General features: G+C 40.1%; 1 protein-coding gene across 15 annotated transcripts in view; it reads right to left on the minus strand.

Annotated features, from left to right (window-relative positions):
• The window catches only part of DLG2 (discs large MAGUK scaffold protein 2), a 981,187-nt gene that overhangs the window by 611,109 nt on the left and 342,331 nt on the right, over window positions 1-27,747 (minus strand). The window contains exon 1 of one of the 15 annotated variants that reach the window (XM_085065701.1): window positions 7,218-8,025. The exons of 13 other annotated variants lie outside the window; for them this stretch is intronic. In XM_085065701.1, the coding sequence (XP_084921827.1) occupies window positions 7,218-7,319 (102 nt within the window). In that variant the 5' untranslated portion in view covers window positions 7,320-8,025. Of the gene's footprint in view, window positions 1-7,217; window positions 8,026-27,747 lie in introns of those variants that run through there. One more of the 15 variants, XM_085065755.1, reaches the window with a different exon arrangement.

The raw sequence follows: 27,747 nt of genomic DNA on the forward strand, positions 1-27,747 counted from the left end.
AAACTTTCCTGTTTACTGAGTCAGACACTGTTCTAAAAAACCTGCTCTCCTGGCTTGGTGGGCATCATTTGGGTAGCTAATGAGTGCAATTCCTCATTGAAGTTGGGTGAAGATTTTTACTTCCCAGTGATACTCTCAGTACACTCAAGAGCCAAGTAACTCAAAAGAATAGAGCAAATTGCCTTAATACTTTATCAGATCATTCTGTGCCATCTCTCCTGGGATTATAGATCATTAACTTCTACAGGGAGTCAGAGGAATTCCCATCAGTAATGTTTCTTCTCATTCAGGTTTCCATTACACTCAGCACAACCCCCAGCTAGGCTCTCTTGAAAAATCCTGTCCTTAATGTTTATTAATACGATAGCAAATTCTTAAAGCTGAAGGAAGTATAATCAGAAAAGTGAAAGCAATAAATATATATATATTTTAATAATGAGAATATTTCTGACAGCTACACTGGAAATATAAAAGCTACTTTTCAAAGATCAGGAGAACTGTTCAGTGTCAGTTTTCAGTTCTATTGCTATTATCACTTAAATATATTTATATAACACTTCTTTTTCACCATTCTCTTCTATGACATCTCTTACAGCTAAGATGAATGTCTATATATATCCCTCTCTTAGTCAATAATTAGTTTGCAAAATCAAGCAGCTCATGTAGCTGAGCATCAATTCATTTCTATTTGAAAGTACCTCATTTTATGTAATTATTATGTATAATTTAAAGCAAAAATATATTTAAAAAATCAAGTATCTGAGAAAACTTATCTTAACTTCTCCTTCAAAATGTTCAGGAACCCTTAGCTACGTTCCTCCTGCCCTACTTTTTCCATAGGTAAACTTTATTGCAGTGCTTATGAACCACAACAATCAGCTCTTCTTTATTGCTAGCTTAAAAAGAAACCCATTTCCCACTGTGGCTATATGTTCAAAGGCACAGTGCAGAGGCCATTCACAGCATCCTTTAGGTCCAGGTGAATTTTAAGTAATCTGGAGTGGTGAGATTCAGACTCCATTGCTGCACTACCAGAGAATGTTCTTATGATGACAGAAGCCTAACAAGATGGGGCAGAAACTAGCTGATACTTTAAGGTCCCCTCCAGCAGAAACCATTCCATGATTCTATGACAGCAAGCACTGTGAGCCATCCAGTCCAGCACCCAGCCACTGATGGCAGCAAGAAGATATTCTGGCAAAATGTGGGGAAAAAAGCAAGTGATTCAAAATGATACAGGGATTGAGGATCTCACCTTCAACAGAACTTTCTTTCAGTGTATAAAACTTTTAAAAACAAAACAAGACACCTTAATTAAAAGAGGCACTTTCAGCATTGTTTTCTAAACTTAAACTGTCTCAGGGACTCTCCCACCAGCCACCCATCTCTGTCACAGTGTACAGGGAGCTTGTGGGCAGGACAATGGCACAAAGTGAGACACAGTACTCTCACACAAATACAAATATTTTTAACATCTAATCTTCATACATTTAAAAAAAATACCTCAGCATTTCCCTCCCAGATGTTGGCCAGTGTATGACAGCTGGCAAGTGAACTCACTCCAAATGGTAACGCTCATTTGAATTTCCTAACCAATGACTGAGTAACTCCTCTATGATTGAGGGGATGGGCCCAAAATTTCTGAGGATTCTTGATGTAACCTTTTTTCCCCCCATTTTCAATCTACCAGACCTCACCAGTATAGCTTCCTTTTCCACTTGCCTCCTCAGGACCCTTGCCCAGGCTACTGCCTTCTCATCCTACCCCTAAGTTGCTGTCTCTGAATCATCTTGTCCCATGTCTTTTCTCCACCTGCCCCACCTGAACACTCTTGCTGCTCTCTCCTACCTCTCCTTAGGCTTCTGCCATCCTGTGTCTCCTGTAATATTGATTTCTGCAGCGCCCACGCTGAGCTCAAGATAACAAACAGGAACATTTGCAAAGTCACAGTCTACTCTTCTCTGATACCAGAGTTCCTCCCAACACTCCTCAGTGCTGGGGAACAAGAAGTTCTGAAGTGTAGGATCCATTTTATAAATTTTTTAATACCAGAAGGAGTTCCTGACAGGGTCCCATAACCTGACAGGCCTCATAACCTGCTAGTTGGGCCTCAGAAGATCTCAGACTGGTGGCCTTTGAGTACAATATGTAGTTCTTCTTTTCCCACACTCATTGATGATGGCTGAGAACTGCTGGAGAGCTATCACTTGTTCTTCAGCCAGAAGTGCTAAAGTACAGGGGGTTAGTGAGTGTCTGACAGAAATGAAAAGATACAGCCAGGTAAATTTGCTTGGGCTTGCACCCCATGTCCAACTTGCATAAATGCAATGCCAGAGAAGAAAACTCTCCCTGCCTTGAGCGTTGTGCACTAATGCACAAATCCTCTGTGACTCAAGTGATCATACTCACAGCCTTTTGCCAGTGGCAATCCTGCATCTCTTCTGCAGCTCCTTCTATTGCTGAGCATTTTTATTTAAACACCACAGTAGCCTAACAAGAATAATATGTGGAAGTAGGTTTCTCAGTGCCCCGTCAATGTTATGCATAGCAAGTGGCAGCAATGTTCCAGCTGACTTACTCTGTTGATTGTCCATGAATAGGCAGCAAACTCTTTCAGAGGGTTCTGGAACTCTATATGATACACCAGTCTCTATAGATGGATCACAGAAATCAGCATCACCATGAATATACTGGTTTTTTGCATGTCTCCAGTTCTGGCCCCCCAAAAATGAGAAATTAAATATGTCAGAGGTTAGAGTCACATCAGCAAGCAGCAGTAGTGGATCCACAGAATGAAGAGCTGGTAAGAAGGACTCAATCACAGCATCATACCTCTGGTTTGGGTTTTTGAAATAATGTTAATCTGTTTTTATAAACTGAATACATGTAAGATTTTGCAGAATACTTGGTGTGTTTCTGGAATTAATCTTTCTGCGTAGTTGCATCAAAAAGGCATCCTGTTTCCACACCCTGAGGCTACTCTGTAATGCAAAATAAATCAGGATTCATAGGCAGGGCTGGGAGAATAATGTAAAAAATCCTTTGGAATCTGAATGAATGTTCTATCTAGCTGCATCCATTGCACTGAAATTCATAGGGGTACATCAAAAGCAAAAGCATGCAAGGCCTTGAGCAAGTCTGCTTTGTATCATACCTAGCTGGAGAACAACTTTCCTGTCATCTCAAACTACTGCTTCTTACAATAGCCAGGTCTAGATTATGACAATATAGAGAATATGCTCAATTAAGAACTAAGTGACATAACAGAGTTTGTTCAAGAGACTAATAATAGCAGTACAGAAAACCACTAGTTTTCTAATAGTTTGATATTTATAAAAATAATAAATAGGAATGTGAAGATATTCAGTAATACCACTTTTCGTTTGCTTTAATAATGAAATCTCCTGCATTGCAATAGCTTTTCAAAACATAGAAGTTTTGGCAGTTGAAGAAACAAGTGGGTTTACTTGCATGCTCATGTTGGATGGAGGAATATGCCACTATTTGGCTGTTACAGCTAAAACTGAGAAATAGTAGGAAAAAACCTACCAAACCCAGCTATTTTGCTGGAGGACTGATTGTATAAATGTTCTAGGAGGAAAGAAAGGAGACAGGGAAGAGAGGTAAGTGTATCTTATCCCTTTAAAAAGAAATTAAATTATGCTAGGACAGATATAAATATAAACCTAAATCAAAAGGAAAGTAGGATTAATCAAAATAGTTGGTCAAGGTCAACAAACAGAGAAGTCAATGGAATCTCCTCAATATCTATTTTCAATATGTAGAAGTAAAAGAGGTAAGGCAGAAAAACACTTCCATCTCAGAGCCAGAACTGCAGCTGAAATATAATTTAAGAAACATGTCATTCAACCTGAAATCCCTTCCCGGCACTCTTAATAAGAGCAAAATGAACAGGATATTAAGAACCAGGAGATAACTCTTCTGCGATACTGAACGAACAATTCAGCAAAGTGAGTAAGCACATACTGACACTTTAGCATACATTTAAGTTTCAGCATCTTTAGTGAGAATTTGATATCTGCCTGTGCACTCCTCTTGGTGGAGATCCATGAATGTGGGTCTGTTTTACACAAGCTTTCCTTCAATCTGTGGACATGAATCTGTCCGGTAGTTGTGGAGCATCTCTAGGAATCAGGGCATAGGCATTCATGTGCCAGCCCTGCAGGATTATGAAAAAGACAGTTCTGCAAAACACCTCCTGGCACCTGAGGGCCAGATTTTACAACCTGTTTATTCTCTTTCTGCTTCAGCTCTGTACTGCTGGGATGGGAACATGGGTACTTCCCTTCTAGAAACTGAGAAAGTGTTTACATGTGTTAAAGTCCAATCATGGCAATTCAGGTAGACACTGACCTGTCTTTCAAATTAAACTGCTCTGAATTCTTTATAGGTTCAAGATCAAGAATCACAAAACTGGACATCATTGAGAGAAAAGGTCCAAGACAAGGACAACTATCAAAGTCCAGGAAATCAAGCTGACAAGCAAAGCTTTCCACAGGCACATGGAGGGCTCCTCCACTGACCTTTGTAACTTATGGTACAGTAAGATGTGCACTCTCTTCTTGCCTCAACAAACTAATTCCCTAGCACCACCTGCTAGGAATGAGAAGACCATAAAACTACTGTATGGGGAACAGATAAAAACAGATGTGACAGTTCTGAACTGGTGCATTTCTTGCACTCACTTCTCTGCCCAAAGAAAAAAAGAAGTCTGTATGTGACACAAAATTAAAAACTGTAAATCAAGAGTGTAAGAAATACTGTAACTTGTCCTGTCCTTTTGGAAGGAGTCAGTTAATAACATGACCTCGTTCCTTTGCCTTTACTTTGAATTTCTCTGTTGTTTATTCCACTATCTAGATTTTATATTCTGAGGACTTATTTTCTCCTCTGTCACCCAAAATATAAAGTGTCATTCCAGGATATTACACTCTTTCCTGAGTTCAAGAACCACGTGATTCTAGAAGTCATAATATTATGAGCATGCTTAGATCCATGACTTCATGCCATATGACTAAAACATTTCCTAAAAAGAAACATTCTAACTTCTTATTCAAACTCCTTTGCCTTTTAACAATGGATCTGCAACCATAAATCTAGAAATACAACCCTACATGTCCAGAGCAATAATCATGTATTTATGTATAGGCTGCAGAACAAATAGAAAAGAGAAAAAACATTTGAAGTGAGGTGATATTCTGTACATTTACCAGTGTAACTCATGCATGTTGATGGAGTTATCAAAGGGTACTAATCTCACATGTGTTGAACCAGCCCAAGATAAATAAGTTCACTCGTGCTCCTTCTCATCTCTCTGAAAATGATCACTATCCCACATATCCACTTTTCATTTGAGAAGTAGTTCATACACCACCACAAGAAGATAAAACATTGACTGTGACTAATGTAATGAGCCTGAAGCACTAAAGAAAGATGAGGAAAAAAGGGTTTGAAACCTATGACTTTTATTCTCTTGCTTCGTCCTAACAGGATCTGAAAATCTTGAAAGAACTTAAGTGCATCAAAGAATATCTTTTGAAAATCATGCTTACAGGCAGGAATACAAATTGCATACTAGTCCCTAGGCCACTGGCCTACCTTTGTAGAAGGGTGGCTTGCATTTAATTTCCCCTAACAATTCACCTTTATTAATTAGAATTTATCTTTTGAAAACAAGACGACTTAAGGTTTGAAAGTTAAAGTAAAAAAAAAAATTTTTTTCTTATAAGAAACGCAAATTAAAAAAGCTTCTAATCTGACAAACTCTTGATGCTATTTATATCACTAGTGGCATCATGACACAGCAATTAAATTATAACCCTTTCACTAATAGAACACATTCTTGCCTATTTAAAACAGAAGGTAAGAAACAAGAAACTTTAGTTCAAGAAAGCCTCAAGCAACCAGACGTAGGCAGGCCATAGTTAGAGGAAAAGCAGAACGTAAATGAATAATTTTATGTGTTTGACTACAACCAAGTTTGAGTTAGTGTATTACAAGAAGCAATACATGATCTGTCATTAACTTCTAGCTGAAATACGTTTAGGCAGCATTAAGTCATTTATAACCTATTCTATGAAGTCAAGTCTTTTTATTTAGGCAACTCCGTTACTTAGGAACTCAGAAAGCATACTATGTTCCCTAGTTTGTGGACAGTATACCTAAAATTTTATTTTTGTAGCTTAGCCATTTTTGAGGATTAGCAAAGTTCAAGTATGAAGTTAATTATTTAAAGTAATTACTTACACTACTTTTTTTATATAACTGCTCATATAGAGTATAACTACTCTAGTTAGACATAGAGGAACAATTTTAATATCATCCAGTATTTAAGGATAGCAAGGAAAAGGAATGGGACAAAATATGTAACCCCCTTGTAAATCATTGTGATTGACCAAGTGATCCAAGAACCAAACTTTTTACCCAAAGACAGTAAGTTTTAAAAACATGCCATTACTTCAGAATTATTTCAGTAAAATAACAAACAACATAGTTTATACTCAAATGTCAAGTCAGGATGTATATAGGGGAAAGTATAGTCCAATCCAACATCATTGTTAAAAAAATTGGGATGGGGTTGCATTACCCAGCCAGGAAAAAACTTCTCTGGCTAACTGCGCCACCTTATGATTTAAATTTAAATGGAAAATTAAATGATTGTCCAGTCCGTAGAAGAAAACACTGACTTAAAGATATTTCTGTATACCTAAAAATGGGATAGGGAGCTTACTTTATTCTTTCTCACAGAGAAGTGCAGGGTTATATACCTCAGTACTGCTCTTCTGGTTAAAAACCATGTCAGCAATATAAATGGAAAAAAAAATACATTCAGTCGTGCTGGATTGTGTTTTTGTGATAACAGTAAACACATCCAAATCAATAAAGCCAGGCAAATAGCAGAGTAGTGGTTTAGCAATCTTAGCACTGTTAGCTAAGTATACAATCAACTCCAAAACAAATGCTTCATAATCCGTTATTCTCCCGTGTAAATCTCTACTCGTATAACCCTGGGAAATAAGAAAGCTTTACTTCTGATTTTTTTTTTCCCTAACGTTTAAGACATGCAGTCTGTAAGCCCTAATTTATAGGCAACGGATCACAATTTGCACTGAAATCTCTAGTCAGACGCGAAATTAAACAGCACAGATACTCAAAGGAGTTACAGCATGCATTTAAGTACATTAACCACATCCTACCTTGCATCCAAACATCAACGATAAAGTGTTGTTGGTGCATGCAACTTTGCAGTGGCAAATCATTGGTGTAAAGCAGTCAGGATTTCTAACAATAGGGCACATTCCTTTAGTGCTGCAGTAGTGGCAGCCTACTGAAGGCTGAAAACAAGTAGCTAACACAGCACATGGAGTGGCAACATATGCTGCTCAACAGCTAGCTTTCCTCTTGCTGGTCAGAAGCAGCCTGCTTGAATCTCTACCTGGGTCCCATTCAGCCATCCCCTTCTTTGTTGATGAATCAACGATGCAACAATGATCACAGATCTCAGGATTCCCCTTCCTCCGGGAAATTAGTTTTTACATCGGGGAAAAAAAAAAGGAAAAAAAAAAAGGGGGGGAAAGAGAGAAATGGAAATGAGGGGGACTAGCAGGTGTGGCAGTATTAGCATGTAAAAGGATGTAAACGCCTACTCATAACAATCACATAAGATTGTCATGCTAGCTGAAGTGGGCTGAAATTATTCCATCGGAAGAAAAATACTGCAGCTCCTGATTTGGTAAAAAGCCAGTGAGTTGCTGCAATACATAGTCATAGTGTGGAGAGAAGAGAAAAAAAAATGACTTATCTAAGAAGCCAGGATCCTCAGCCTTTATCAATATGCATTCCAGTAAGGATTCCCTTCCCAGCGCCTCCCCGTGAAAAAGAATCAAATCAGTCGCAACTCCGGAGAAGCGATGACCTTTGCTTTCCCCAAATAGATGAATCTCAGCAGGAAACAAACTGTACTCAGAGCTGAAAATCACAGATGCTGGGAGTTTGTAATAAGAGAAATACAAGCAACATTTATCCAATCCTGGCTTGCCACATGGGAGCTTTCTCCAGGCACAAATTTACAAATAGACAGGTTGAAGGATTGCAGGAGACGCTGAATAAAGATATGAAGTTGCACGGAAAATGCACCAGCATGATGCTAAAAGCTCAAACCTCTTTAAACGCTCCTTTGGAGGCAATGTAACTGCCGACTCCAGCTAGTACCACTACCCTGCAACCTGCAAACATCTTGCTGTAAACCAGAAAAGCAATAATTAAAGAAGTTTGGGAGCGTAATGCTGGTTTGGATTCTGTTACAGCTGTCGCTGCTCCTTCACTTAAAGCAACACTAGCTGAAAATGCATAATAAAGCACTTGGATGAGCAAATCACTAGCTGTGCTTTTTAAGAGGATTATTTATATCAAAAGTCGGATTAATGTATCCTCCAGGTTTAGGTTTGGTCGTGGCAGACACACAAATACAAAATGAAAAGGCTATGATATGGAAAGTAAAGTGATGTCCTTAACGATTTCACAGCTGATAGCAAGGTAAACCAAGCAGTTGTTTCACAGTGCCCTGACCCTGCTTTTCTGTGACTCACTAAGCTCTGCCCATCAAATTAGAAACTCTTTCTAAAGAAATGAGAGCAGCTTGTCTCCCTGGCGATCGCAAGTGAGTTCTTAAGTCACAAATGAAACAGTTTTCTGCAACAAACCCGAAGCAGAAATTTGTTATACAACAGAACAGAGAAAATGGCAAATGGAGGTCTCTGCGTGGAGCCAGATCAAGCAGTACAGACAGTGAATAGTACAGGACTTTTTAAAAAAGCTGCCTGAGATTGCAGACCCTATCTTAGGCAACCTCTTCTATTAAGATTTTCAGTTTATATAAGTATGGATACATGTGTGTTGCATGTAAGAAGGTATCTATACTTAAGAAGAATTTCTTCTTCTTTAAGCAGAATATCTATATATGCAGGTATCTATACTTTAAGCAGAATTTCTTCAGTATAAGTAACCCTTGCTTTGCAAAGTTCAAAACCATAAAAGAACCAGTTCCTTAAACACCTTTGTTCTCACTCTTGTGCCACATAACTTTATTTTTATCCAATTTTTGTGTGCAGTTCAATTTCAGGTTGGAATAATGTTTTCTGATTATTGTTTCTCATTCTCTATTTTCGAGCTTAGCGCTCGCAAGAGCCCAAGCTCAGTAAAATTATGGTAGTTTCTAGATGGAAGTGGCAGAGCTGCTCCACAGTCAGAGTTACAACCCAGTTCCATTTCTGAAGATTTCTTTTTTTGCAAATAACAAGTTCTCACAAACCAGTGTCCTCAATTCACTCAGCTCATACTTTTCTCCCAGTCAGCCTGGACCTGAGCTCCCATGCCATGAGAGTTCACTGCTTGGATTCCCATCACTCAGCTCCTCACTAACCTAAGTTTGTGTGACCCAGGAGCCCCAAGTGACGCCTCAGCAGCACTTCTCTGGAACAGTGACTGAGCCTGTTTAGAAATGCACTGTGGTGACAAACAGCAGCTGTAACATTGCTGAATCTTTGATCTGTTTATTCCTAGCTTGCCTGTCTTGTTATTAAGCTATATATTATACAGATTTTTCTTTCAACTACTGTCTCTCGCATAACCAGCACTGGTGTAAATATAGAAAAGCGTAGTTTCCATGACAATACATTCCATAGTTACAGCCAGCAGCCACTATCATTAAAACATGAATCACAGTGCTACCTTAAGGTGTGAGCACACTACATCACTGGCCTTAAAGCATTAATTTGGGATGGGGGTGGCATGACAATATTTTTAGGAGACACTACTATAAAATGCCAGAAAACTGTGCTATTAAACTATTTTGGCCATCCTAATAGCCACCCATCTTAGAGATTTCAGTGATCAGTAATTCCCAATCTGTACTAATCATTAGCATTTCTAAGAGAGGAATGCATCACATCTGTACTTTTCAATGTTTTAAACACGATGTCCTGATTCAAAACTGGACTCAATTACACAAATTTCTGATTAATATGCATATGGCCTATTAAAATCACCTGCATTTATTTCCAAAATCAGATTTCAAAGATGGGAAAGAATCAGCCAGTTAGCCTCAGACCATTTGGACCTCACTGCATTCAGCTGGCTCATGCTTTCAAAAGGGAGGACATATCTGTTCATTAAAATTCCCATTTCTTCCCCAGCCCCTGCCACTGCTGCAGATTTTCAACCAGAACAGGTTTCACCTGTTATTTCATTTCAGTGTTAAGATGCACCAAACAGCAAGCTCCCAAGTATTTCGCAAGGCACGAAATTCATCCCTTCACACTTCAACTAATCGTTGCTTTCAAGTGAAAAACAGTTACCTGACACACAGTCATTTGGGAAAATCTCAGAAAAGGTAGATTTATTCCAATGACAGATTTGAATAATAACTCATGTTGCAATTGGCCAAGACATTTATTTCCATTAGGTGACAATCACAAATACAAAAATGTCATGAGAAAACATTTGCTCAGAGATCCTTCTCTATCTTTTTTTCCTTTTTTTTTTTTTTGACAACAGCACTTATCACATACAAGTACATTGCCACTTGCCAGGAAAGACATTTAAAACACAGTCATACTGCAGGAGCAAGGATTCTTGGAAAATCAATAGCCACATTTTTGTGCTAATGGGATACACAGAAGAACATACACTGTGGGTGTTACTGTATGAAGAAGAGTCCAAAGATCTGTTTTTTGAGGCTTCCAGCCTTCTTAGGATTTAGTGCGTTGATCCAGCTACTTGCTCACAGCCACTGTCTGATAAGATTTCTCCTGCTCTACCAGCCTCTCTGGAAGCTGCCAACCTTTCAGCTCCAGGTTTTCCAAAGATGTCTGCCTGCCTTTCACAGAGCACCATTTTGTGGAAATGGATGAATTAACTTGGAACTGAGTTGTATTTCCGGAAGTATATGCACATAACATGCAAACATGATAATATCTCATCCTGTATTGGAGCTATTTCAAATAGCAATGCTTAGCTTTGCACCTGATGTATCATGTGAGAAACAAGAACATCAATATAAGTAAAAAACAAATAAAAATAAAGACCTGGAGAGTCAAAAAGAATTTTTAGGCATTCACCTTTGACTATTTTAGGATGCTTAATTTTAGGATTTCTTAATCCTCTGCTGTTTAAGTTGAGGAGACTGCTTAAGTTTTGGTACTATAGATTTAAACATTTCCCCATCCCAACTTTCACTACTCAGCTTTTTGCTTCATTGTTATACTACTAAAAATTCCACTAACCCTTACAACATCCATTAGATACCAGATCATGATGATCTATAAACCCCTGGCCAAGGTATATGATTATTAACTTTCTTCTAATCTTCTGTTAGAATTCAAAACCATCTTCTTTGTTGCCGTTCTCTGAAGTCCCTGAATGCTAATCAAGCCTGTTAAAAACTAAACCTGTCTCTGACAGTGATTAAAGGGAAGTTGTCTTCTCAGAGAATCAGATAAAAGAAAAAGCAAAAAGGCTTGTTGCACCACAGGCAGCACATACAAAGGGAAACAGAGAACATAAATATAAAACAAACTTGAAAGATCCCCCATTGAAATAGAAATGATTGCACACAACTGTCTCACATGTTTCTTGAGAACAAAAGTCTCACACCTCTAGTCTAAATCAAAGTTTTTACAGCTGTTCTGTCTTTGGCGGGACTCTATGTAGGGCATTTCAAGGACCTCAGCCATGTTTACACTTTCTGTGAGCTGGTAATTTTGGGGTATACAAGTCTTTATTTTGCTAATATTTCTCTACTGATGAGTATCAGAAGCCTGGGCTTAGTTTGCCTGAAAATCCATCTCCCTCTGGAACAGTAATCATAGAATGGTTTGGATTGAAAGCAACTTTTAAAGGCCATGTATTCCAACTCTCCTGCAATAAGTAGGGACATTTTCAACTAGATCACGTTACTCAAAGCCCTGTCCAACCTGGCCCTCAATGTTTCCAAGGATGAGGCATCCACCACCTCTCTGGGCAACCTGTGCCAGTGTTTCACCACCCTCATTTGGAAAAAATATCTTCCTTATATCTAGTATAAATATAGTCTCTTTTATTTTCAAACCATTACCCCTTGCTGTGACACAACAGGCCCTGGGAAGAATTCTGTCCCCATCTTTCTCATAGGCCACTTTAGGCACTGGAAAGCTGCAACAAGGTCTCCATGGAGTCTTCTCTTCTCCAGGCTGAAGAATGCAAACTCTACTCCCTCAGCCTTTCCTCACAGGAGAGGCATCCTAGCCCTCTGATCACTTTTGTATCCCTCCCCTGCACTCACTCCAATGGGTCCATGCCTTTCCTTCACTGGGAATGCCAGAGCTAGATGCAGCACTCCAGGTGGGGTCTGACCATAGTGGAGTAGCTGGTGAGAACCACCAAGCTGCTGGTCACACTTCCCTTGATGCAGCCCAGGATATGAGAGAAGCCCTACCTTTGGCTTGGCTGTGAGCACACATCATTGAAGTGTGCCCAGGAAAGACCCCACAGTCAATTAATCAGATCCCAGCTCAAGAGCTGCTAATTTGTGATCTTCCTACGTCTCATGCAAAACTGTGCTTAAACTGGTTCCAAGGGGTAATATGAGACTGAATTTTCATTCAGACTTTTTAGAAATTGGGATAATGCAACCTTTTTGGCATGTCCAAAGGCTCAAGGAGCAGAGAAGGTCTGGGCTGGTCTCCTTCCAGAGAAGGAGATGAACAGGGCCACTGGGCTAGAGATTGAACAGAGAGTTCCAGAGACATCTGTGTAGAGACAGATTTGCCCCTTCTGTGAGATGTCATTGGGACTGCTGGGACACACCTACTGCACTGTCATGAGCAGCAGCTGCTCCATCTCACACAGTGGCTTGTGGCAGCTGATTCTCCTTGCACAAATCACTTTATGGAGAGAGGAATGAGTTGCCAGTTGGCTCCTGCCAACAGCAGACCCTGCTGGTGGAGAGCTGGTTGGCTTCACCTAAATCTGACAGGGACATGGGCAACTCATGGAGATAGAAAGTTCTCCTCAAGCACCTTCCAATCAGGGCATGGAGGCAGAGGGATAGGCAGAGGACAGACTGGATACTCTGGAAAAAACCTATGCATCAAGAATTCAGATGTGGTAGGCAGCTTGGAGAACATTATATGAGTCAATCTCCCCACCTGAAGATGGAGGTAATGCCTTCTAATTAAATGCCCATATCTCCAAGTATGCTATCCTATAGCAGTGATTTTTTTAAGTTAGTGAGAATACTCTTGCAAAAACTACTCATGCTCATAAGTGTTTACACACTCTAAAGCGCCACATTGCCAGCACAGTTCTACATTTGTAACTACTGAAAAACTGTCTGCATTATTTATGAAAATATTTTTTAACTGTTAAATCATTTACAAAGTCACCAACTACATACAATTTTTTTAAGTAACTTCTCCAGCCAGGTATAAATTTAAAACAAAAATACGTGAGAGGGGAGAAAAAAATGCTCTAATTAAATATCAGCTTGAAAGAAAAAACAAGCATATTGCTGCCAGTCCTCAACAGATACAAAACAGCTCTGCTTATCTGAAGATTCCTATTTATATCTTGTATTAGCATTTTTAAGGTTTTCTGTGACAAATTAAAGAGAAATAAAGGCCTGATCCTGCTGACAGAGAGTGGAAACATGCACACAGAATATTTTGAAAATCTATGCCTTACTTTAATGTCACTATGTAGACCTACAGATTGCTTCAACTGTTTATAGTGTAATGCAGACGTATCTAAAAGAGCTTGAAATGATCAGTTTAGTCACCGCATGGTAGAGCTCACCAAGGACTAAGAGCTGCAGTATTTACCCAGGCTGCTGGGATAAGAGAGGGCTTACTCTACACAGAATTTTGTGTTGTCACCCCATTTCTAGCACTAAGCTGGCCTGCTCTGTCGCTGTGTACTGAAATTATTGCACCACACACATCTCTGCTGTATGCATGGAGTGGAGGCATCAGCCTGGCCACAGTCCTGCATGTGGGCACCAGCTCTGCACTCACATCCTGTGTGCAAGTGAGACTCCCCCAGTAAGAAGCAGTAGGAATTAGTAGGAAGTTTCCATTTGTTTTCCTGTCTCCCTCTGAATCCATTCTGCTTCCATAACATCCATTCATGAGAACATTTTCTGGCCTTTCAATACTATCTTTTCTGTTTATTCTGAATCCTGGCCCTTGTGTCTTTGTCAGCTTTCTCAAAATGTCACAATGTATGGAACAAGGAACAGGTAACTTCTATTCATCCTCTCCACGTCACTCGTGACTTTATAAACCAGTTGTGCAACCTCTCTAACTGGTCTCTTTTCCATTATGAAAAGTAGTAGCCTAATAGATCTCAGTCATTCTTATAAAAACAGCTTTTATATATTCGAAGATGATAATTGATTATCCCAACTTGTTCTACTTAATTCTTTCAAAATTCACCATAGCTCATACCCTATAAAACCCTTAATGCCCTTGGTGTTTTCCTCTAAAATCTCCCCATTCCTCTCCAAATGTTTATTTAAATGCTGACACTGTCCCAAGGAATAATTCCTCCCATCTCTCACTTACAGTAATCCTCTAAATATAGTCCAAGTTTTTTACATTAGCTTTGCAACAGCCTTTCATTTTTCTCTGAGACTCACTCTGGAATTCATTTCTACACAATTCCATCCTTTCCTGCTTCCTGGCTAATCAATACACATTTGGTGTTCGTGCAATTGGATATCCCTTACTACATACAACACTGCATATTTGTACTTCATGTTATTGCTTCCAGGCCATTTATTTATGTTGAGCTTTACACATGCCATTCCTCTGACAATTTCTGGTGTGCTCAGGGTATGGGCTTCAATAAAAAGTACTTGGAAGCAATTCTTCCTGGGATTTAGGCTAGCTGGAGCACAGAGTGTTACATCGCCAGAAGGAGTTTCAAAGAGGAAATCCACTTTCAAGATACATGTCACTGGTTTCTGAGGAGATACATACCCTGCGTAGACCTCACTGCCTTTGGATCACCAAGAATTAAAATGTTGGTGATAATTAATGACCATATAGATGGAAAGTCGATAGGGACCATACCCAGCTGGAGGCGAATAAGGAATCTATCTCCTAAGAGTCATGTGTGAAATCCTTTCATGATTCAAAAAAAGTTAGGAAACAGAAAAAAACCCCAACAAACAAACCAAACAAAAAGTCACAAAAAACCCCCACAAAATCAAAACCAATCAACCCAAAAAAAACACCCCACAAGTAAAAAACCATTCCTATTATCTTTACAATTTCCCGGAATTATTTTGTAAGGGCCTGGATTAATTTTCAAATGTGGCTCCCATAACTGGCTTTTAGTGGAAAACCAGTGCCTATACAACCATCTCTTGTACTGAGACATTCAGACTGCTGCTGGCAGCCTCAGAGTGGAACCACCAGAACCCAGCCTTTATTTCTTGTGTCATATGGTACTACTATTTAGAGAGAAATAATAAGCAGAAAGGAAAAGTGCTTGATGAAAGCATAAGTAAAAATAAAACCGATGATACATCAGAATTTATGAGAAGGCCGGGCTTTTTGGCACCTTGGAGAAATGAATTTTCCACATTACTAGGATTTTGAAAGAAATTCTGTTATCCTGATTGTAAAATATCATTCAAGCAAGCTATAACTGCAGGAATAAATAAATGAGTAAATAAATAAATAAATAATAAGTGGACCAGGCCTAAATCGAAGTCCTATGTTGCAAAGCCTTACATTACTTGCTCCTTATTATTGTGTTCAAGATTTGCTCTCGCTAAGGGTGAAAGCATCCTGGCTAGGAGAAGTAGAAACACATTTCATGTCACAGTTGAACCCAGGCTGTCACCACGTGAGTCAAAAGCAGGAGAACACCTTTGGGTTCCTCTGTGAGGCTTTTCTTTATCTCAGTATTTTTCCCTGATATATAGAGAAGGAAGTTCTGATTACCAAATGTTTGAATTTTGATTTTTTTCTTTTTTTTACAATTTTTTCTATGTATAAATGTATCCATCTTCCCACTTCCCATTAAAAGTGAGCATTTTCTCAGCAGTCAGGAAGATTGTCAGTGATTTTGTTCAGATTCCTGTAACAGGAAATTCTGTGCTCATTTCTGGCAAATGCCACTATTCTCACAGCTTTTAGCATTTAATGGATTTTCAGCTATGAAATTCTCATTCCATGAAAAAAAACCCAACCCGAAACCAAGAAAAACTCACAAGTAAGAGATGCAATTGTGGTCACAGCTAAATACTACATCAGGTTTTCCATCAAAATTGCAGCAAAAACATCTGTGTGACAACATCTACTTTGGCTCTCCATTTGCTGGCATTCCTAACCTCACCATGCTAAGGACAGACTATGGATCTTGTCTCCAGACACAGTGGTTGCATAGGATCCCCTTAGGTGTAATCTGGGGAACAGAGATTGCAGATCCCTCTATTAGATACATCCATCCCCCATCTGGGAAACAACCACTGTCAACAAGGAAAAAAAACATCAATGTCCACGGCTGTCTTTTTGGAGGGAGAGCTGCCCTTGACTCCAACCCACACAGAGGTGCCACCTGGCTAAAGAAAAATATTTCTGAAAGACTTTTTCTTTTCTCAAGAGTTCCTGTGTGTCTTTCTCTATAACACGACCAGTTTTGCACAATGGGAAAAGGTTACCCAGTGAAAGCTGGAAGGGTGTTGCTTTTATGTGTGGCACAGACAGCAGCTTCTCTCTGCCTCCACAGGCTGATGCCCATTGCCATGGCTTTAAATACGAGCTGTAAAGCCTTGTGGCTCACAAGAAGAAAAACAGATGGAGGAGAAGAGAGTTTGATTCTGGGTTGCCTGGGAATCCTATCAATTCTCTTGTTCATGAGAGCTTCTGGACAAGGCACTCTCAATCACAGAGCTCCCTTGGTGCTCACAGCCCACTCTGGCTTGACCCTCTTTGCTGGGGCATGTCCAGGGAGAGGCACCTGTCTCCTCTTAGAATGCCATTAAAAGCCAGGGCAGGGACTTTTCAACCTGGCAACACTGCCCAAGCACTCTCTGTCCCTGGGCTGGGGATAGAAGCAGGGTCTGACACTTTTGGCCAAAGGGAACAGTTCTGTAAATGGAAAACATGAAGGAAAAGCACACCTCCAACTCTGTGTTGATTGGGAATGTCTCCTACCTCTAATGCTCTACCACCCTGGAGAAGGGGAAAGGAAAGAACTTCATAAATTACATTACACAGAGGAAATGTGTCCTCCAAAGGGTCCATGAGAATAATAAGGTGAAATAAAGATAAACTTTAGAGAGTTATTGGAGGGCCCAATTTGCAGTCCTCTACAGATGACATTTTTAATGCTTCAAAGATGAGCTTAGTGGAAAATCAATGCGTTTCTGAGGGAAAGGAGCCAACAGAGCTTAAACTGTTCCCAGTGACTGCAGGCCTACGAGAGCCTGCAGAACCCTCCTGAGCCAGCCCCCAGCTCTGTGTGGTGACTGAAGTCACCATCTCCTCACCCAGCACGGGGTGAAGGGGTTGCTGCTGGGCACAGCATGGCCCCAGGAGCGCAGTGCTGCAGGGAGCTCCCATGGCATTCAGAGATGCCTCCACAGAGGCAATGCTAACACAAAGGAACAGGCACAAGCTCAGCTTTGGTTGTGGAACAGGACTCTCCCTGTCCTCCTCATAACTAAATTCACGCCAGTCAGCGAGGAAAGAAGGGAAAGAGAGCCCAGGCCCAGGGCTGTTTTACTCTTGCCTGGCTGAGAGCTCTTGTGAGTCAGCCAGAGAGACGGACGGAGAGGACCATAATTCTCAGGATGGCAGCATCCTTGGTGCTGCCCCGTCCAGGTGTGGGAATGAGGCGCTTTGGGGCAGTGGTAGCTTACCTGGGGAGAGCTGCCCTCCTGCTTCTCCTCAGTCTGCAGTGCAGCTGACTTGTCTGGAGCAAGCTTCCAGGAAAAACAAAAAAAGCAGGCTGGGCAAAGTCTGCTCACAGGCTGTGCTGCAGCAGGAGCATCCATCTTAGATCCAGTGGAGGAGGAGAGCTTGGACAAGCTCCCTTTTTAAAGCAACAGTGCTCCCACTGAGCATGGCAAGGAAGGGGAGTGCTGTGCCCCAGCAGTGGTTGTGCTGGATATGTGCAGAGCACTTTATAGGCATTAGCTAATTGGTCTGTGCAAACACCCTTTCAGCAATTAAACATCACCTGTCAAAGTTTACAGGTGCAGAAAAGAAGCTGAGCTAATTTCACGTGGCGCATATACAGCCCATGATTTTAGGGTGCCTGGACCAAAAGTCTTTTGGCCTGAATTTGTTGGTACATCTACACGTTTGTCTGACTCTGACAGCGCAGAACATCTGTAATCTGCTTGTAAATAAGAGAGAACATCTGTTTTTAAAAGCCAACCTCAGGGGTATTTCAAGTTGGAAATGCTAAAAAGCAGGCACACCAAATCACTAAGCCTCAGGATAATAGTGGCTTTTATACCTTAAGATATCTGAGAAGAAAAGTCAAGAGTCAGGTTTAATCAGATTTTGTCTGTCTGCTTCTTTTTTATGCATCTAGACAGGCTATGGCTTCCCCATGGATTCCTGTGGACCTCGTGGCAGAGAGTCAGGGTTTGAAAAGGAAAATAAAACTTTTCTTGTCCAGAACCTCTTAGTCTTCAGGACCTGAAGGCCAATATGGGACACCCTGTCTGGATCCACCACCACCCTACAAAAACTGCCATTAGGAAAACAGAACAGTTGTCCTGAGTTTATCCTTCCGTGGCCACTGGCCACTGTGGCTCTACAGAATGGAGAAAACCAGGAACACAGGAAGGAAGCAGGGACAGAGGTGGGACCAGGCCACATGGCTGGGAACTGATGCTAACTGAGTGGTACAAGAGGTTTGTTTGGTCTTTATTGTCTTCAGGGCATATTCTTGTTCTATGGCAGACCCTTAATAAACATCACACTTTTGGCTTTAAGTGTGCTTGATCAAGGAGCAATAAAACAGACCTCTGGAGCTGCCCCTCTGCCAGGCTGTTGATGCTATAGCAAAGCTCTACCAAGGCCCAGATTCTCAGTTAGATAGATGCATTCTGGTGCCTCGTGGGATTTTCCCTTGTAGGCTGAACAAGTTTGAAATTAAAATTAAAAAACAGGGCAAGTAAGAACACCCACTAGGGCCTACTTGTGATTGTAGTACATAAATAGCTTTAAAAATCTCCGGTTTCTCTCATGCAGGGCTCCAAACTGGAGAATTCTCTTCCCTTACAGCTGTAAGACAACAGCTGAAGCTCCTGTTGTCCTTCAAACTGTGCTTCAAGGTACATCCATGTATTCAGGCAGCCTGTTTTTTCCTCCAAACCTTCCAGATGTGTGAGAGCTACAAGCTCAGTATTCCCCAAAGGGACAGGCCTGAAGGAATTCAAAGTCCTTCGTTAGGCACTCTGTCAATGCTGTAAGCATTGCTATTTAATTGATGTACTGTTTTTATTATACGTGCCCTAAGGGAGTGTGCTGACCAAAGTCTCTTGTAAATTGAATAACTAAACAAATAAATAAGCAAGCATCGTTGCCTTGACCAGCTCACGGTGTGACAGGAAAGTCTGTGTGGTTTAATGTGGTTTTACACAACAATCCAGCTGTCTGGAATGGCTTGTTTGATCTTCATTAACCCTGGCAGGCTCTTCGAGCTCCTTCCTCCACCTCAGCAAAGACAGAGGATGCCACTCTTACTTTCCAGATTTCTGAGGTCACTTTGTTGATTAAGTATGTCATTTTAAAAGCTTCCTATAATGTGAAAACTGCCTATTTCCTTCCTTCATCTGGAAAAAGGGTGAAGAATTTTGTCATTTTCTGTTAAAAGGAATGAAGTAATGTCCTCCTTCTCCCATTCTTTCCATTTCCCCTGTTGACCACCTGCCCCACTTCACAGCTCTGCAAAGTCATGATCTCTCTTTTCCTTCTTACTTGTGTATTGTTTGGACCAAAATACCTCTCAAATATATTTTTTAACAAAATCTTACAGAATATAGCTCTACCAGTCAGACTCATGATTCCAGAGGAAAAGAAAAAAAAGTCTACCAGCTGGGGAGATAAGGTGGCTCAAGCCAAAGTATAGAAAGCAATAAATATATAAATATAGATATGGGACACATGACCCAGTAAGGGCTGTCCACCCAAAGCCTTGCACTGCTGCTTGAGCAGGTTTTGCAGCCTGTGCTCATCACTGGGCTGCCTCAGAAAAAGCACTGTCAGTGCCCCAGCTGGCTTGTACACCCCTACAAGAACTGCAGCCACATGCTGACTGCAGTCAGCCCTTCATGCTCATGAATGCTATGCATGTGAGAGATTTTACAGCTGTGAGTCATCATCTTGCCTACATTCATGTGCTCCTTTCCACTCTGGAAGGAAAGCGCTTTCATTCACGAAAAGAAAAAATATAGGTTTAAAGACATATCATGATGCAATCACACTCTTTTATAGTGTTCAGCTTCTCGTTATGAAATATGATTCCCCTGAGACATGACTACAGAGTGTGGAAAAGTGAGTTAAAATGGAAAACAGGTTGTGCCAGCCACGCCTCTACAACTGCCCAAATGACTTCCTCTGACTGTAGACCTTCCTTCACAGAGTTGCTTAAAATTTTCAGGACAGTTTTCCCAGATTGTCTTCATACTGAAGTGCAGTAAGTGTTGTTCAGATGATCTTTAGTACAGAGCTTAAAGGAACTGAAGAAACGAAGATGGACTAGAGACTGAACGGAATCCATTTGTGCGTCGCAGATCTCCGTGCCCCTTCCCTCTCAACCATGTTGCAAAATAGTTTTGGAGCAGTGTAGGTGCCATAGTCAGATTTTTATGTGAGCCAAACAAAAAGAAAATGTTCCTTATTTCTCCCAAACATTTGAGGCCTCTGTTGTCCTTGGGATAAATATTAGCCAAATCAAAGTGAGATGAAATCAAAATCAGGAAAAATGTCAGAGAAGGGGTATTTCTCAGGGGACATCTGCAGAATCCTTGAATTTGGATATATTCCTAAAATTAATTCAGAATAGGACAATCAGGCAGGATGTCTACTTCTCTCCCATGAGAAACTGAAGTGTTTGACCTTAACATACGATTAGCTGTTAAATGACTTTCAAGGACACTTCCCTAGGATAATCTACTTAGCCTTTAGCATAGTGGAGATTAGGGTTGATTCCCAAGAACAGCATTACTTAGAGTGTCAACTACATTTTTTTTCAGTTAAGTAAATTATTCCTTTAAGGGAATAATGAGCAAATTTAATGTCCTCTTTTCCTCTATTTAAGGTATTGTTATGGAATAAGTGACAATGAAAGTCATTTAAGGAATGACAGTAAATTAAAAACAGTACAATTGAGAAAAAAACATCACCAGAAGAACTGATGGACTTGTGGTCACCCAGAAGGTGATTAAGATATTTCTGAATTATAGATGTGATGGTCACCACATTTTGCTACCAGGTACTGGCCTAGACACTGGTTCTAGGTAGAAATTAAAGAATCCAGATACATTCTTAAGTAATTAAATCAAGGTGAGACCCAGTGTCTGGACAATGGAAAAGGATTATGTTCAATTTTATGGTTTCTAAACATGCTCCAGACCATTACAAAAAATTGTGTCTGACTGCATCCAGCTCAGGCCAAGAAATGCAGCATACTTCATATTGAAAACTGTTTAGGGCTCTTCCCCTGCAACTCACACAGGCCACATCCACAGTTCACAGCACTTGATCTTGGGTTTTCATGACACCAGAAATCTGTGTTGCTCCTGTGTGTGTCTGAGGATACTGAGCATGCTGGGATTGTGCTGGACAATTGTGTAGCTTCCAAAATGTGCACGATTCTAGTGTCATGGGATCTGTCCCAAAATGTTTGTTTGGCTCCAAAAGCCAGTCAAAGAATGAATTTACATTATGCAACATGTACAGCAAGAGAACAAGGCCCTTCAAAGGAGCTGGGAAGCTGCAGATGTACACGGAAAGACTGACACTGGATTTTTATCACAATGGGTCCTCATACCTCAGAAGGAATTGCAATCAGGTCCTAGTGAGCCAGCTGAGAGGTGCCACGCAGAATCTCCAGGCTTAGAGAATGGTTGTTTATCACTAATCCTTTGCTCAAAAAGACATAGGACAAAGGGTAATGGTTTTAAAATGAAGGAGCCACAGTTTAGATTAGAAGTTTAAAAAAAGATTTTTACAAAGAGAGCAGTAAAACTAGAACAGGTTGTTCAGAGAGGTGGTAGATGCCCCATCCCTGGAAATGTTCAAGGTCAAATTGGACAGGCTCTGAACGACTGGATCTGGTTGGAGATGTCCCTGGACATTGCAAGGGGATTGGACTACATGGCATTTCAAGGTTCCTTCCAACCCATCCTATTCTATGATTCTGTGATTCTCTGACATGACTCTCATCTTGTTTTGGGACATTCAAACACCAAACACCCTCTTCAACAAAGGTAGTTTACCAGAGTACCCTGTTGGGACTGCTTTCAAGTTTTGAGTCTGGAAACACTCAAGGGTCAGGTTGATTAACAAATTACCTTAATTTAGCAATTGATTTCACCTCAAATGAATTGTTTCCATATGTTTACTCTTAATCTATGGCAACCTTCTCTTTTACTGGAAATGAAATTCATTTGCATTGCCTCCTATTTTCCACAGGAAAAGAGCACAGGCACAATCACATGCTCAACAGACATGTGGCATTACTTGACCATGAGTTCAAGTTGGTCGATGAATTTGGAGGACTGTGATCTTCAGCTTCTGTTATTATTACCTCTGTTTCAGCATTATAATTTTAAAGACATTTGCCCTCTCATAAATACCTCTCTCAGGTTATTCCTGCCACTTCTTAACATATGAATTTTCCTATATTTCTCAAAGGTAAATGTCAGTTTACATCCAGCCTATGTTAGACTCTCAATCACATTATTTCTGTCTGTTATTCAGTGATTTCAGCAAATTAGATTTGTACTGTACTGCATGAGATGAAAATACCTCCACAAAAGCTTAGTAATCAAAGTCAGACCACTGAAAATTGTTCTGGAGAAGTAGAAAAATATATGTTTATCCGTATATTAATTAAAATTTAAGTAGCTCATCTTCAGGTATTACTGAAAATTACAGTGTTTAAAGAAACCAGTTCATTCTGCTATGAATATAAATACTGTCTTGTTTTGCTCTGGATGATTAACAGAAATAGTGAAATGCTGGAATTCTATTATTTAATAGGAAACCACTTTTCTGAATAAGATAAACTGCCAGCCACAACCAATAATTATACCTTTTTTCCTAAGGATATGCAACAGTAGTGTCTGTTTCAGACTATTGCATTTTCAGCCATAGGAAGGAGCTAAAGTTACATAAATTTCCTGGAAGAGTACTGAGACAGCTGTTTACCTGAAATTGTTCTTATTTCTGACATCAGTGCAATATACAATTTATTTTATAGTTGTGGCAGAGAAGCAATAAAGAAATTGTTGAAATATTAGTACACAATTTATATGCTTCCCTACGTACCTCACGAAAAGATGCTTTTATATTTTTTGAAGAATATTGCTAGTGATAACACCAATATATAGCTTCAGTTTTACTTCCCTCACTCCATCTTTATGTGTAACAACAGATTTAAACAATTTAGCACATGAGAATAAATATAAAAAAGAGACATTTATGCAGCTCCTCAGAGCTTAAGGATGCTCACATAGTCAAATCGCCCTTCAATGTATCAGGAACAAACACAGCTACACTTGGTTTGAATGGGAAGTATTTGTGCTAATATTCCACATATCAATGCCACATTGAAATTAAGTGCTGTCTAACTTTAAAGAGTGCTGTTCTATAGGTTGGAATTGCCAGACTGAGCCAGACACATGCTGGAGAGCTGACAAGACTCAGAAGGTGGAAACTGCCTCACCACCAAGGCAGAATGGCAAACCACAGCTGAACCTCCCTCTAACATCCATACGGGATTTCTAGCTAATGGTAAAAATTGCTTTTCTAGGATGAACTGGTTACCCCCAGGACTCCCCACCCTTTCACATCCTATATTTGGTTAACAAGCATCTGGGAGGTCTTTGTGTCTGTAAACCTGAGCTATCTTTAAATTTAAGAGAACTATTTGCAGGGCTTCTGTAACTGCAGGTGATGGTGCTGTCACGTGAATGTAGTTGACTTCCTGAGGCTCTGTCAACTGTTCCTTCCTGCCACCTGCACCTATCCCTCCATGTCCCAGGCAGTATTCTCCTCCCTCTCTGCTGGCACATCCCATCTCTGCCAGAATATCGTGACGCTTGTGTCAGATCTTGGCATGGGAACATAAAGAGGAGAAGCTGAACAGCATTCAGGAGCTGTGGGAGAATTATATCTACTACTGTGGCTGCTGATCCATTGTGAGTATCATAGCCAGAATCTCCCATCTGGAGTCTCCCACCAACTGCTCTTGGGCAGGTTTTGATGCAGTGGTATCAACCAGTTGAAACTTGGCCCTAGAGAGGAGTTTAAGCAGAAGTGGAAACTCTACCCATAATCAGTCCCTCTTATTTGAGATACCAGAATGCACTTGGGTCATATTTTAAAGCATTTCTCTGCAATTAGATGGGTTAGAAACATCCTGCAACCAAAGGAAGGTGAATTTTAACTTCCACAACTCTGTTCTAATGAAAGATAACCTGAAAAATACCTTGAGACCAAGAAACATAGTTATGAACTGACCATTCCTGATACTAGGTATTTCTGAGGAGGTTTCTTACAGCTATCTTGCACAAAGGAATATATTGCTATTTTTCAGTGAAGACACATTTCTCATACCATGAGAAAATCTGACAGTTCTAAAAATGTTTCTTTTTTTGTACAGAAAGGAAGACAGAAGACTGGGGTGTTTTTACTTGGAGCAAGAAATGTTCTATGCCATGCATTATTTAATCAGAAAAAATGTAGATCACAGGATCTCAGGATAATTCATTTTGGAAGAGAACTAAGGAAGCCCCTGGTCCAAACTTCCCTTCAAAGCAGGATCAACTATGAAGGAAGAAGAGGTTGCTCAGGGCTTTTTTCAGTTAAGTCCTGCAAGATTCTAAGGATTCCAAGGAGACTGCATTGCCTCTCTGGGAAACATGACCCAATGCTGGGCTGTTGCAGAATGAACTATGCCCCTTTATGTCCATTCTGAACCTCTCTCATTTCAATCTATGACAATTACCTCTCATCCTTCCACCATGGGCCATTCAGGTCTGTGATTATTGCAGCCATTCCTTCAAAGGCTGAATGAGGCTTGGTCTTTGTCTCCCTTCAAAGAGAAAGTGTTCCAGCCCTGACCATCTTGATAGGCATCTCCCAAACTTGCTTGTATTTAATAAACATCTTTGTGCTGGAAGGTGCTGGAAGGTTTAACAAGCTTGGAGAAGAGGAAAGTAATCACTTCCCTGGATAGCCTAGCTCTGCTCCTGTTTATAAATGTTGAATTTAATGAATTTTCTGTTGGCCTTATCCTCCAGACCATCCAGGTCTCTGTGGATGACTGTCCTGCCTTTAAGCTTGTCAACTTCTCCCTGCAGTGTGGTGCTTGATGACCTGATGAGCACATGCTCCTCATCTCCCAACCCTGCTAAAGACAAATTGATAAAGAGGAAAGGTTCCAGAATAGATTTTTGTGCTACACTTGCCACCAGTCTTGAGGCAGAGAGTGATCCACTAACCACTGCCTTCCAGGTCTGTTCATTCAACTAGTTTGTTACTCGTCTAGCTGCCCAGAAACCTGGATACAAGAGGAGGCATATCAAAAGTCTTACCTTAGATGAGATAAATTATGCCCATGGTTACTTCTGAGTCACATGACTATTCATTTTATCATAGGTATATGGCAACCATGGCCTTGTCTGGTGTAATAAAAACAATCCTATGGACACCTCTGCACTTTAACAACAGTTTGGGTGACCTAGAAGAAGCTGGATTAAGACCAGAACAGAACCCAGGATGAGTTTGTAGAGATCAGGAAGATCATAGAAAGCAACCATGGTCACATGCTCTCTCTGTAAACAAACTGTCCTGCTGTTTCTGCACCATAAAGAACTTCCTGGGAAAGAATGGATGAAAGGACAAAACCAACTTGTTGGGGCATGGCAAAGGCACAAGTGAGAAAAGAAAAATGGTACAACTGCCACAGAATCAGAAGCATCTTGGTAGGGAACAAGACGGGCAACCTGATCTGAGCAATCCCAAGGGCAGTCTGTTCCCTGGATGTACCCAATAAACCCATGAGCACCGCTCACTGGTGCTCAGCTCACAGGTGAGAGGAGGGAAAGAGAACAGGACTCAACCTCTGTGGAGTCTCCACCATCAAAGTCCCTCTCCAGCCAATGCTTGCGCCCATGGCAGGGGGAAGTTGGTGATGATGTCCAATGTGTGCTTGAGGCTCTGGTGAGGAGAGGGTTTGCATCCAGAGACAAGATATGGGGCAAAGGAGGCATTGGTCCATAACAGCCTAGTGTTCAGCAGGGCTGTTAAACTTTTTCAAACTAAAAACCTAAACCCTATAACTTTTTTTAATTAGATCTGTTAAAATTTAAAATGTAATACATTTTTACATTCAAAAATTAAAGCATTAAAATTCAGACACATGACAATTTATGCTAAGCCTAGGCTTACTAAAATTACTACAACCAATGAAAGATATAAGCAAGTGTATTTCAACAAGTATTAATTTCCAGATTTTAATGAGTTAAGTAGTGCTACCTTTTCCCATTACACAGCTGAAGCTGAGAAATTGATGCTTTTTTTACAGCAGCTCGATCTTCATAAATATGTCAAATTACCCTGTATTGTACTTTTTACAAAAGACTGAATGCAAATATTTACATGTTTTCCAAAGGCCAGTACTTTCTGCTTTTGTTGTGTAAATAAGCATTTGCCTTCATTTCTTTGAGCTTCTATTTATTATCAGATGCAGCAGGAATATTTTACTCATGTGAATTAATCCATTGAAATCTGAGAAAATGAATCAGAAATTAATTAGCCAACATGTTGTTCTTCTCTTCCAACTTATAAATAAAAGCTGGATAGGAGAATATGAGATCTACAGTAACTAAAATTTAAAGAACAAATGGCCAGTTTTTGAAAGTACCTAAAACCATGACACTTTGAAAAGTATCTACCAAGACTAGGTCCTAATTCTGCATTAGTTCAGTTACACTTTTATTATTGAAAGTGAAGTACTTGGCTGCTTAGTGGTTTTAAAGACTGATTGATTACCTCTTTGTTCTGTTACACAGCAACACATCAGATTTTCAAACCACCATCTCTCTAATTAATTAGTAACCAATTAAATTCAAATGAAATTTAAAAATCCAAAAATTAAGACAGAGAAAATATCTTATAAATGATCAAATTTATTCAATGGATGTGTGAATATTATACACCCTTCTCAGCACATCCTTCCCTCTAGGAAATAAAGAAAATCAAGTGTTCTTTAAAAACCGTGTCTGTCTGCACAGCATCACATTAAGTCACTGGACCAGTAATTGAAAAAGATTCCTCAGGACATCAAATGCAAACAAAATAAAAAAAATCACAGTTTAACTTCAGATTTCATGCTTTTGATTAAATTCATGGTTATGACCAGCGATTTAATTCACTTTGACTTAAGTCAATCTACATTGCCTCAGGTTGCCTATCTGTGTATTTCACATTT

The sequence above is a fragment of the Lichenostomus cassidix genome, chromosome 1 (genome assembly GCF_008360975.1).
Source record: "Lichenostomus cassidix isolate B80296 chromosome 1, HeHo_3.0, whole genome shotgun sequence".
NCBI classification, from domain to species: domain Eukaryota; kingdom Metazoa; phylum Chordata; class Aves; order Passeriformes; family Meliphagidae; genus Lichenostomus; species Lichenostomus cassidix.